General features: G+C 52.4%; 1 protein-coding gene across 1 annotated transcript in view; it reads left to right on the top strand.

Annotated features, from left to right (window-relative positions):
- IQCA1 (IQ motif containing with AAA domain 1) overlaps positions 1–13,148 on the top strand; it is a 156,388-nt gene that overhangs the window by 103,563 nt on the left and 39,677 nt on the right. Inside the window, exons 13-14 of the mRNA XM_062202570.1 lie at positions 1,315–1,397; positions 12,898–13,005. Of these exons, the coding sequence (XP_062058554.1) occupies positions 1,315–1,397; positions 12,898–13,005 (191 nt within the window). The remainder of the gene's footprint in view (positions 1–1,314; positions 1,398–12,897; positions 13,006–13,148) is intronic.

Below are 13,148 nucleotides of genomic sequence, written 5' to 3'. Positions count from 1 at the left end.
ACGGGTGCAGGGGCCCAAACACTGGGGCCATCTTCCAGTGCTTTCCCAGGCCATAGCAGGGAGCTGGATCTGAAGTGGAGCAGCCGGCGCCCGTGTGGGATGCCTGTGCCTCAGGCAGAGGCTGAACCTACTGCACCACACCGGCCCCAGCAGTGTCTTAATATATTCTGTTTTGGTGAATGTAGACTTTTCTTCAGTTTTGTGTTGGTGTTTTTCACCTATGTGTTATGTTTATGTTAAATAAATATCAGATGAAGTAGTTGATACTTCCTTGATAGGTCAGATTCTGTTCTCCTAAATTCCATTGCAATTAAGCCATTCTTAATTTTCAGCAGGAGGCATAATCTTTTAAATATATTTGATGGAACGCAGTTCCAGTCTACCGAAGATGGCGATCATTAGGTTAAAATTTATCCTAATAGTATTTGGCTTGAGTCTGATACTCTTGGGTCTCTTCTATTCACACTAACTCAGATCACAGAACAGAGGATCTATTTGAAAACACTTATGTTTACAATTATCAGCCTAAGGAAAGACCTGGATAAAACAGAAGAATAAAGGAAGGGAAAGACCCGACACCATAAGGGACCCTACTGAGTGGTGTTTTGCCATCACCGTGCTGAGTTCCCTGAGCAAATCCCACTGAAAACTGCGGGAGCCTCATCCGTCCAGTGGGATACCACGTCCATTTCTCCTCAGTTAATATAAATTACCAGTGGCTGGCTCCATGACCATGGCCTTCTTAGCGAAGTGGTTCAGACATCTATAGACACTGCAGAAAAATATAGCGCCCTCCTAAAAAAATCATCACACTCACAGCTTTAGACATTCTGTGTTCCGTGTAAGAATGGCCTCTGGCATAAGCTTTGTTCTCTGCAGGTATTTCTATTAAACTGTTATAGTATCGTGTTAAAAGGAAACATGTATCACAAAGAATTAATGATCTACTACAGCTTACAGACGCTCACGGCATATGCAGTTCCGGGCTCGCTGCATCACTATTGTTGGGTACCTTCTCATTTATGTTTGTGCCATTATGAGGAGTGATGGGAGGGCAGTTTGCAGGAGTGACAGCTGGTCTCAGACACTCGGAGATGTAACTTCTGTGGCTGGGAGACTTCCAGTATACATGTGCATGAGTGAGGGTGTTGTTTCTAGAAACCTAACATAGCCCCAAGTTGTAGGAACCCTTCCAAAGTCCGTCGACGTGCATATGCACAAACATGCTTTGCAGTCGGTGTGGTTTAAGTTCTTGGCGTCTGTGGTCCTGATGTCTTGTGTGTTCATGTCTCAGACGCACTGCTCTCTCCCTAGGACCATCGAGTCTCTGTACAAGGAGCTGGTGGAAGAAGGACTGCTGATCCCAGCTCAGAAAGTCAACCTCTCTGATTACGTTGGTAAGGTACACCCGGCTCGATGCTACCGGGTCACGTGGCTCCCCTGGGCCTGTGAGACCCCAGGGCTTGGGAATATACTTCGTTTGTGTTTTTAGCCAAACCAGAACCTAGCCCACGGTGGCTTCTGCTAAATATTTGCCAGATTGAACCAATTTGAATAACCTAAGAGAACACTGTAGACTAACAGGTTCTCTTGATAAGACTGGCCCAGCTCCTCTCCCCTAACATGGTAGAAGCAGATTCTTTTTAACCTGCTAACAAGGTTCCTCGGCTCATTCTGACATACTCTGACCTCAGAAAATGAATTGTTCATGTGCTCATGGCTGGACACACATCCTTCCAGGAGAAATTCTTTTCAAAATAGGCCTCCAGCACAGAGAAAGGGAAGAGGGGAGGGGAGAGGGTACTTGTAGCCAATTCCTCAATTGATGTTTTTATCCTGATTTTTATAAAACAATACGATGAGCCCAGAACATATTGGAAGTTTGAAATTCTTGCACCCTAGTGGAGTTACTCTCTTTGCTTTCATGAAGAGTGTATGTCTGGTAAACAGGGACCTTCTCTTTTACGTAAGCACAAAGGATCGTCACCCTCAGGAAACAGCATCAGCCCAGATGCTGAGCCCCCAGGGACGTGTGGCTAAGTTTGCCCTGTAGTCCGGATAGTGTTTGTCCTCAACCCACAGTCCAGTCCGGAGTCCTCCAGGGGGCTGTCAGATGTCTTCAGTCTTCTTTAATTCCCTTCATTCTGGAACACTGCCCTAGACTGTTCTACTCCTCCAGGACACTGACATCTTTGAAGACTCTGAGATGTGTTCGAGGCTGTCTCGTGACTGACTGTGTTGATGGTCTCCTCGTGAGTTGATTCGGGTTCTGCATGTCCAGCAGGAAACTGCAGAGGGCCGGGCTTCCAGCTGGGGCTCTGTGGTGCTCCCTCGTCCCCCACGGGCAGTGCTGGGGCTGACCACAGGAGGAGGTGCTGTTTGCCGGGTTTCTCCACCTCAAAGTCTCGTCTTTCCCTTTGTACTTAGTGAGTGGGGCCGTCCTTTGAGGCTGTGGAGATGCTGTGCACGCTGGTGTCTTGGCCTCCACGGTGGTTTTTGCCTGCGTCAGTGATCACTGTGATGGGTCCTTCTTCATCTAGCAGGTTCTGTTCCCTGTGCAGAAATGTGGAATCTTGTCAAAATGTTGCGGCATCGGTGTGGACACGTGGCTGCTCTCTGGTTAACTGTGCTGTGATCCGCCCCACCCTTACTACGTCTGTTTGCGTGGACCCCGTTTCGGCCTGAGCGAGCGAGAAGGCCAGCATTTTCCTTTGACCAAGTGTTTATTTAATTCCTGTGAAAGGCAGCCTTGTTTCCTCCCGGAGACTCATTTCCAACGAGTGTAGCAATTTGACCAGACGATAAATTGGCGTGTGTATTGAGTTCCTGCTTACTTCATGTGTTTCTTGTTCAAGTCCTAGACGGTTTCCTCCTGTATTCCCTTGATTGTGTTCTGTTAGTTATGTTAACAATGAAAAATGACAACTTCTAACAGAACGGTCCCTTATTTGTGGTTTCAGTCTTGTAGCTAAAGATCCTACTGCTTTGTACAGTTCTTGGTGCTTTGTACGGTGCTGGCATTGCAAATTCTCAGTAAATATTTGTGGACTGATTTCTCAACTCCTTATGAATTTTTTTTTTGACAGGCAGAGTGGACAGTGAGAGAGAGACAGAGAGAAAGGTCTTCCTTTTTGCCGTTGGTTCACCCTCCAATGGCCGCCACGGTAGGCGCGCTGTGGCCAGCGCACCGTGCTGATCCGATGGCAGGAGCCAGGTGCTTCTCCTGGTCTCCCATGGGGTGCAGGACCCAAGCACTTGAGCCATCCTCCACTGCACTCCCTGGCCACAGCAGAGAGCTGGCCTGGAAGAGGGGCAACCGGGACAGGATCGGTGCCCCGACCGGGACTAGAACCCGGTGTGCCGGCGCCGCAAGGCAGAGGATTAGCCTATTGAGCCGCGGCGCCAGCAACTCCTTGTGAATTTAACCATTCTGGACTTTTCTAGTGATCTTCCAGTTTCTAACCTCTGCAGTACCCAAGGTAGTAGTGGGTAGCATCAGCCCCTGAGAAAATGACCAATTTCTTAAAAAAAAAAAAAATTCTAATTTCCCCAAGGGCTGGCATGCTTTAACCTTGTCCGTACTTGACTTATTCTTCCCCAATCAGATCTTTAGCTTCAACAGCAGCAATGGGTGTTCTCAAGTCCCCATATAAAAAACAAACAGAGCAACTAGGTAGCAAAAACGTAAGTTCATAGGCCAAAAGTCCAGAAAGGAAAGAAGTTAATAAAGAATTGGCACTGAGGGGCCTCAGAACACGAGACCCCAGCACGGCCTGCGCTCACTGGAAAGGGCCATGGCCATGGCGGGACAGAGCTGACCCAGACAGGAGGGGCCATGCCCACCTTTCATACGTGAGTTCCCTGGGGAGGAATGGGGGAGCGTGGGGGAGCTGCAGCTGTCAGACTCTTGGAAGTGAGTGCGTGGTTCTCTTGGAAGTGAGTGTGTGGTTCCTTCCCAGACAGGGCCCCGTGGTAAGAAGAAACCTGGACTCAAAGGTCAACAGGATGGGGGAAATTAAAACAAAACAGGAAAAAGGCCCAGAAACAACCGAGGATAGGAAGCAGAGCTGGGAAACCTGAAAAAGTCGCCGTAGCTGTAGTGCGTACAAAAGTGTCAGCTGTCCTGACCCATGGCCGCCCCTAAACCTGTGGGGAGATCAGCTCACATGAATTTCAGCAGTGGAAAATTCAAGGTCAAAGCCCACATAACATTAACGTGAGAAAAAAAGACTAAGGGAAAGTCAACATCCGAGGAGACATTCCCATAAGCAAATCTGTACCGGAACTTTCTGCTTCCAAACAGACTAATATACAGCAGGAACAAATGGAATCTGTGAAAACCCGGAAGTGAGGTAACAAAACTAAGTATTATAGATAAAGGGAAAATGCTTAAGAAAAAATGAATTATAATGGCTGTAAGACAAAGAAGACCCAACACACGGATAACGCAAGTCTCCTGCAGAAGAAGAAAGCCAAGCAGAGGAACAGAACGAATGCTGAGAGCTGCTGTTCATGCACCTGTCTTCACAGAGACACTTACACAGAGCCTGGTGGGAGGCTGCACTGTGTGCCCAGGGATGCAGCTCAGACTGACAGCACCAAGGTGTTCTGCTAATAAAAGTTCTCTGGGGCATCACTGCAAAAACAGAGCACACAACCTGCACAGGGGAGAAAACTAGAATATTCTCAGGCTTTTCAACAGGAGTGCTTTATGGCAGAAGTAAATGGAGGGGCCGGCGCTGTGACGTAGCAGGTAAAGCTGTCGGGTGCAATGGCAGCATCCCATGTGGATGCCAGCTCGAGTCCTGGCTGCTCCACTTCCAGTCCAGCTCTCTGCTGTGGCCTGGGAAAGCAGTGGAGGATGGCCCAGGTGCTTCAGCCCCTGAATCTGCGAGTGAGACCTGGAAGAAGCTTCCAGCTCCTGGCTTCATATCGGCTCAGCTCCAGCCATTGCAGCCATTTGAGGGAGTGAACTAGCGAATGGAAGACTGATCTCTCTCTCTCTCTCTCTCTCTCTCTCTCTGCCTCTGTCTCTCTGTAACTCTGCCTTTTTTTTTTTTTTTTTTTTTTTGACAAGCAGAGTTAGATAGTGTGAGAAACAGAGAGAAAGGTCTTCCTTCCATTGGTTCACCCCCCCATATGGCCGCTACAGCCAGTGCTGTGCCGATCCGAAGCCAGGAGCCAGGTGCTTCCTCCTGGTCTCCCTTGCGGGTGCAGGGCCCAAGCACCTGGGCCATCCTCCACTGCCTTCCCGGGCCACAGCAGAGAGCTGGACTGGAAGAGGGGCAACCGGGATAGAATCCAGAGTACCGGCACTGCAGGGGGAGGATTAGCCAAGTGAGCCACGGCGCTGGCCAAACTCTGCCTTTCAAATAAATAAATCTTTAAAAAGAAAAAAGTAAATGGAGCAATCATTTTAGATGCTCAAGAAAACAGAGTAAAAAAGATCCAAGGATTTTGTGCCCAGCCAGATTTAAGTATTCAGGACACAAACTTATAGACTTGGAATGCCTTCCCCAAGAACATTCCTGAAGAATGTTCTAGGAATGAGCTACAGGCAACCAGAATGGTGGGGAGCCTTGACGGAGAGCGGACGGAGAACATTCAGTGTCTACTACACTATGAACCGAGCCTCTGGGTCCAGTGTTGTGGCACAGCAGGTTAGGCCGCCACTTGCAACACCAGCATCCCATATCAGAGCATGGGTTCAAGTCCAGCTGCTCAGCTTCTGATCCAGCTCCCTGCTGATGTGCCTGGGAAGCCACGGAAGAGGGCCCAGGTGGCTGAGCCCCAACCACTCATGTGGGGAGACCTGAATAGGGTTCCTGGCGCCTGGTTTCCACGTGGTCTAGTCCCAGCTATTGTAGCCATTTGGAGAGTGAACCAGTGGATGGAAGATTCTCTCTCTCTCTCCCTCCCTCCCTCCCTCCCCCCTCCCTCTGTCTCTCTCTCTGTGTCTGTCTTCTTCTCTCTCCAACCATTCTGCCTTTCAAATAAACAAGCAAATCCTAAAAACAAAGCAAAAAATAAAAATGCAAACTGAGCCTAACCAGGGCCTGCAAGGGAGGGAGCATGAGCCATGCAGGGCCCTGTGCTGTGGCTGCAGCACGAGGGGGAATCTGAAAACTTCAGGAAAATGAGCTGAAAAAACTAATACATGGATTTCAAAAACTTTTGCACCAAAATAACTTAACCTTTTAAAAAAATATTTATTGATTGATTGATTTGAAAGGCAGAGAGAAAGGGAGAGACACACACAGAGAGAGAGAATGAATGAATGAATCTTCTGTCTGCTGAAATCTCCCCAAATGGCAGCAATGGCCCAGGGCCGGGCCACGCTGAAGCCAGGAGACAGGAACCCCATCCAGTCTCCCACGTGGGTGCAGGGGCCCAAGTATTTGGGCCACCCTCGGCTGCCTTCCCAGGCTCATTAGCAGGGAGCAGAAGTACAACAGCTGAGACTGGAGCTGATGCCCATGTGGGATGCCGATGTCACAGGCCATGGCTCTCCCAGGGTGCCACAGTGCCGGCCCCAATCATTTATCTTTAATTCCATTTCTCCGTGAACTCTTCCCAGTACCCTCATACAGACTCGGGAACCAGGAACTCAATCCAGCCCTGCCACGTGGATGGCGGAGCCTGGTACTTGGCCCAGCACTGCTGCCTCCCGGGATTTGGATCAGGTGCCGGCCTGGAAACTGAACCCCGGCACTCTGATGTGGTCATGGGGTCTTCGCCGCTGCACCAAACGCCCTCCCTCAAGGGTATTTTTTGAAAATACTCAGCCTGCAGTTTCAAGCCACAGCGCACTCGCCAGCTCCCAGGCTGCCTGCTGTGTCTCTCCCAGGGACCGCAGACCGGCTCAGCATCGCCCAGGGACCCCACGTGAAGGGGGTCCTATGTGTGCGTCCCCCCGACCCTGCCCACGGTGCCTGCTGCTTCCCGCCTGACGGGCCACAGCGTCACTTTCCCCGTTCTCACTGATGCTGTTGCAGGCCCTGCGGTGGGCTCGTGAGATCACACTTGGTGCAGACCTGCAGTGTCGTCCTGAGTCGCCCGAACATAACAGCGCTCACCCAGACGTCTCGATAGAGGGCACAGCGTCTGCGCAAGACTCGAGTTCTCGGGCGAAGCCTAGGCGACCTCGGGTGGCCGGTCCAGGTGGACTCTAACTGTAGACTCTCTTGCTTCCTTCGTCCGACCTGGTCACCTCAGTGGGTTGGGGCCATGGAAAAGGCTGTGCTGTAATCCTCGCAGTGGGGGAGGGACCAGCCAGCTGGAAGAGAGCTTTGGTGTCTGGGCAGGTGTTTGGTTTATCCATCGCTGGCTTCCCTGGACCCGTGTGAGTCTGGAATGAACCACCCTGAAGCTACAGTCATTTCTGCCTGCCTGCCGGTGCTGACACCCATGCTGGCCTGGTGTTTCTCACATTGCCCTTGGCATTGGTCGCCTGTCCTGGTGGCTGGCAGACTCAGCATCCAACCCCAGAAGCTGTGATTAGCACCCATGCCCGTGAGCGCTGCCCGAGGCGCAGGGACACATGCACCATCTTGGCAGGGCTCCTGCAACAAGAGGTGAAGCCGCAGGGGTCTCTGCCGGGTGCCGAGGCCGATTCTAGCTCCTGCTGGAAGCCGGGCCTCCCACACCAACCAGAGCTGTCATCTTTCAGCACCTCCAGGAGACTCTAGCAGCCGTCAGTCAGCCTGGCTCGCTGGCCTCGCATCGTCGCCCTGCCCTAAGGGGATAAAGCCCCTTGCAGTGCTGGCCGTCGTGGGGCGGGGTGGGTGCCGGGGAGGGGATGACTGGTGTCCTGGCCATGCCCTAGGAGGCCCGGCCACCAGTGAGAACAGTCCGTGTCCTGCCCCCGCCTGCCTTGGAGTAGGTTCTCTGTGGAAATGGAAAGGCCAATTCCATTTCTGTTCTCGAATTTTGTTTGTTTCTCTTCTCCTTCCTTCCTAACTGCGCACTGACGTTCTTCTCTTCCGGTACATCACTCCTTCCATGTCCGTGTGTCAGGGCGACCGTAACGTGCGCCCCTGCTGGGCGGCTTGGGTGACAGAAATTGACCGTCTCGGGTCCTGGAGGTCTGAAGTGCAGAGCTGAGGCATTGGCTGAGCCGCGAGGGCAGGTGGCTGCTGGCCCCTGGCATTGGCTGGGGTGCAGACACAGGGCCCCATCTCCGCCTCCGCCTGCCCAGGGTGCTCTCCCTTCACACGTGCCTGTCCCCTGTTCAGGGGACACTCCCCCTGGATTCGGGGCCCACCCTGAGGGTCTCAGCCCAAACGCCGGCATCCACAGCGACCCTATTTCTGAGTAAGGGCGCATTCCGAGCCCCCGGGAGTGCACGCTTCGGCACAGAAGCGCCGGGGACACAGCCCGACACAGCACAGGTCCCTCCTGCCCTGCCTTGTCCTGCTTCCCTGGCCCTGTCCTGCCTCTGTCTAGGACACCTCTCCACCTGCTGCTCCCCTCCCTCCTGGCCGCTCTGTGCGGGGTCTCTGCAGGAATCCCGACCTCCTGAGCTCTGAACAGGGGTTCGAGGACAGGAAGGGGGCGTGGCCTTTGTGCTGGGCAGTAATCCACTGGCAGAGCCGGCCTCAGAGCTTGGCAAACACCCTGGCTGGCCGTGCACATCACTTGATTGGAACCGACACCCACCAGTTCAACTTCACATCATTTGTTTAAAGGAAATCAGTTAGGATCCAGAAAATATGGTGCATCAGGATGTTAATATGGGTTTACATAGGCAGGAAAATTGGGGTCACTTTCATGCCACCTCTGGTGTCATGTTTACTAGCAATAAGCGCTGGAATTAATGGCTGCGGCAGCCTCTCTGTCTAGTGGAGGCTAAATTAACCACTTCTGAATTTATTACCTGCTCATTAAGAAGCGCGGGCAGCTGGAGCCGTAATGGACGCTTTCGTTAGAGCTCATTCCCCCAGCCGACGCCATTGTCCTTGCCGGGGACTCTCTGCTGTCACCGGGAGAGGCTGCCCTCCCCAGTCCTGTGCGTTTGAACCTTAATGTGCGTAGCGTTAGAAAACGCCTGACGGGCTTGGATATCGTCAGTGCCTTGTACACACATCCACGCGCGAGCCACAGTCGTCACGACGTACAGGTCACGGAACGCGCCGCAAGGCCAGAACCCGTTGTAAAGAGGAAGCGCCAAGGAGCAAAAACCAGGACACTGGGATTCGTCAACCCCTTTTATTCCAGATTCAGATACAAATCAAGGGAGACGCACACGGGCATCGCAGACCCGTGCTCCCGGCGAATGGAGACAGCCAAGCTAATCTTCCTGGTGACCTTATCCACGTTAGTTAGAAAATAACACTTGCGATTGATGGCGAGTTACAGTTAAGACCTTTTCATATCTTCTAATTAAGCCCGTAAAGATTTATTTCTGCATGATTCCTTGGGTAATCCTTTAAAAATGACAAAAATGTAAAGGGACCTCACCTTCCAGAGGAGAAGTTTCTATTTGTCCTAAATTAGACTCATAGCCTTCCTTTCAAATGGCCGCCTCTTCGATTCAGGTTTATTCCTCTCCAGTACAAATTCCACATCGCCCTTACGTCGTCTGTTTTTAGAGTCTGTGCAAACAGTAAGTGAGTATAGGAGAGGACTCCAGCATGTTCGAGGAAATGGAATTAAAAGTTTGTTTTGGGGCCGGTGTCGTGGCACAGCGAGTTAAGCAGCTGCCTGTGACGCTGGCATCCCGGGGAGCACCAGTGCCAGTCCCGGCTGACCCTCTTCAGTGCAGCTCCCTGTGTATGTGCTTGGAAAAGAAGCAGATGGCGACCCAAGCGCCTGGGGCCTGCCACCCACATGGGAGACCCAGATGAAGCTCCTGGCTCCTGGCTGCCCCTGGCCCAGCCCGGTCTGGTGCAGCCATTTGGAGAGTCAATGGGTGGTTGGGAGATTTTCTGTCCTTCTCTCTCTAACTCTGCCTTTCAAATAAACAAATCCTTAAAAAAATTATTTCGGTGTAAAAATACTTTGAAAATTCATGCACCCAAGGGATCTTTGAAGACTTCATGAAAAAGGCTTATTGTGAAAAATCTATGTGTGGATTTCAAACAATTTTGCACCAAATTAAAATCCTCTTTTAATTCCCTTTTCCATGAGCCTTTCCAGTGCCCTGGGTAATCTCTCGCATCATGAAAGCTGAGCCCTGGCCGCCTTCTTGGTGCGGCCCTCAGGGCAGGCCTTCCTCCTCGCCCACAACCCAGGACTGAAACGTTCCGGAGGCCGGCATCACAGCCAGCGCAACTCCCGGTCTACACTGGCCGGTGCGCCCGGGGCTTCTCGCCTTGCGTGCCTTACCTTCACTCTCTCTCTGCGATGGGTTCTCAGTGCGACTCCTGACGTGTTCTCTCTGACACTCCTGACGTGTTCTCTGTGATACCCCTGACGTGTTCTCCGTGACACTCCTGACGTGTTCTCTGTGACACTCCTGACATGTTCTCTGTGTGACACCCCTCACGTGTTCTCTGTGACACCCCTGACGTGTTCTCTGTGACACCCCTGACGTGTTCTCTGTGTGACACTCCTGATGTGTTCTCTATGACACCCCTGACGTGTTCTCTGTGACACTCCTGACGTGTTCTCTGTGTGACACCCCTGACGTGTTCTCTGTGACACTCCTCACGTATTCTCTATGTGACACCCCTGACGTGTTCTCTGTGACACCCCTGACGTGTTCTCTGTGACACTCCTGACGTGTTCTCTGTGACACCCCTCACGTGTTCTCTGTGACACTCCTCACGTATTCTCTATGTGACACCCCTGACGTGTTCTCTGTGACACCCCTGACGTGTTCTCTGTGACACCCCTCACGTGTTCTCTGTGACACCCCTGACTTGTTCTCTGTGAGACTCCTGACGTGTTCTCTGTGACACCCCTCATGTGTTCTCTGTGACACTCCTGACGTGTTCTCTGTGACACCCCTGACGTGCTCTCTGTGTGACACTCCTGACGTGTTCTCTCTGACACCCCTGACATGTTCTCTGTGAGACACTCCTGACGTGTTCTCTGTGACACTCCTCACGTGTTCTCTGTGACACCCCTCACGTGTTCTCTGTGACACCCCTGACGTGTTCTCAGTGCGACTCCTGACGTGTTCTCTGTGACACCCCTGACGTGTTCTCTGTGTGACACTCCTGACGTGTTCTCTGTGACACTCCTGACGTGTTCTCTGTGACACCCCTGACGTGTTCTCTGTGTGACACTCCTGATGTGTTCTCTCTGACACCCCTGACGTGCTCTCTGTGTGACACTCCTGACATGTTCTCTGTGACACTCCTGACGTGTTCTCTGTGACACTCCTCACATGTTCTCTGTGACATCCCTCACGTGTTCTCTGTGACACCCCTGACGTGTTCTCAGTGCGACTCCTGACGTGTTCTCTGTGACACCCCTGACGTGCTCTCTGTGTGACACTCCTGACGTGTTCTCTCTGACACCCCTGACATGTTCTCTGTGAGACACTCCTGACGTGTTCTCTGTGACACTCCTCACGTGTTCTCTGTGACACCCCTCACGTGTTCTCTGTGACACCCCTGACGTGTTCTCAGTGCGACTCCTGACGTGTTCTCTGTGACACCCCTGACGTGTTCTCTGTGTGACACTCCTGACGTGTTCTCTGTGACACTCCTGACGTGTTCTCTGTGACACCCCTGACGTGTTCTCTGTGTGACACTCCTGATGTGTTCTCTCTGACACCCCTGACGTGCTCTCTGTGTGACACTCCTGACATGTTCTCTGTGACACTCCTGACGTGTTCTCTGTGACACTCCTCACATGTTCTCTGTGACATCCCTCACGTGTTCTCTGTGACACCCCTGACGTGTTCTCAGTGCGACTCCTGACGTGTTCTCTGTGACACCCCTGACGTGCTCTCTGTGTGACACTCCTCACGTGTTCTCTCTGACACCCCTGACGTGTTCTCTGTGTGACACTCCTCACATGTTCTCTGTGACACTCCTCACGTGTTCTCTGTGTGACACTCCTGACGTGTTCTCTGTGACACTCCTCACGTGTTCTCTGTGACACTCCTGACGTGTTCTCTGTGTGACACTCCTGACGTGTTCTCTGTGTGACACTCCTGACGTGTTCTCTGTGACACTCCTCACGTGTTCTCTGTGACACCCCTCACGTGTTCTCTGTGACACTCCTCACGTGTTCTCTGTGACACTCCTCACGTGTTCTCTGTGACACCCCTGACGTGTTCTCTGTGACACTCCTCACGTGTTCTCTGTGACACTCCTCACATGTTCTCTGTGACACTCCTCACGTGTTCTCTGTGACACCCCTCACGTGTTCTCTGTGACACCCCTCACGTGTTCTCTCTGACACTCCTCACGTGTTCTCTCTGAGACACTCCTGACGTGTTCTCTGTGACACTCCTCACGTGTTCTCTGTGACACTCCTCACGTGTTCTCAGTGCGACTCCTCACGTGTTCTCTGTGACACTCCTCACGTGTTCTCAGTGCGACTCCTCACGTGTTCTCTGTGACACTCCTCACGTGTTCTCTCTGACACTTCTCACCTGTTCTCTGTGACACTCCTCACGTGTTCTCTCTGACACTTCTCACCTGTTCTCTGTGACACTCCTGACGTGTTCTCTGTGACACTCCTGACGTGTTCTCTGTGACACCCCTGACGTGTTCTCTGTGACACCCCTGACGTGTTCTCTGTGACACTCCTCACGTGTTCTCTGTGACACTCCTCACATGTTCTCTGTGACACTGCTGACGTGTTCTCTGTGACACTCCTCACGTGTTCTCTGTGTGACACTCCGTGTTCTGATTCTCCCTGAAAGGTGCGTTGGTGTCCTGTGTCATTCTGCAGGTACCAGCCTGTCACCCACTCATTTCTCCCGTCTTTTCTCCCCAGGCGAGTACAGCTACCTGGGGACCACCCTCCGCCACGTGTCCATAGAACCCATGCCGTCCCCCATGGACGTGAGACAGCTCATCACGCTGTACGGGATCCTGCCGTTAGGTGAGACCCCCCAGGCCCCTGTGGGCCTCTTCTGCCAGCAGGGGCCGCCGCTCGCCGGCTGTGACCCTGGGCTCCTGGTGGTCACTGCCCTGCACGGCACTGCAGCTCCGTGTATTGAGCCCCTGCGTGAGCACGGGTTCATC

The sequence above is a fragment of the Lepus europaeus genome, chromosome 1 (genome assembly GCF_033115175.1).
Source record: "Lepus europaeus isolate LE1 chromosome 1, mLepTim1.pri, whole genome shotgun sequence".
NCBI classification, from domain to species: Eukaryota; Metazoa; Chordata; class Mammalia; order Lagomorpha; family Leporidae; genus Lepus; species Lepus europaeus.
This window is presented reverse-complemented; position numbering and strand designations above follow the sequence as displayed.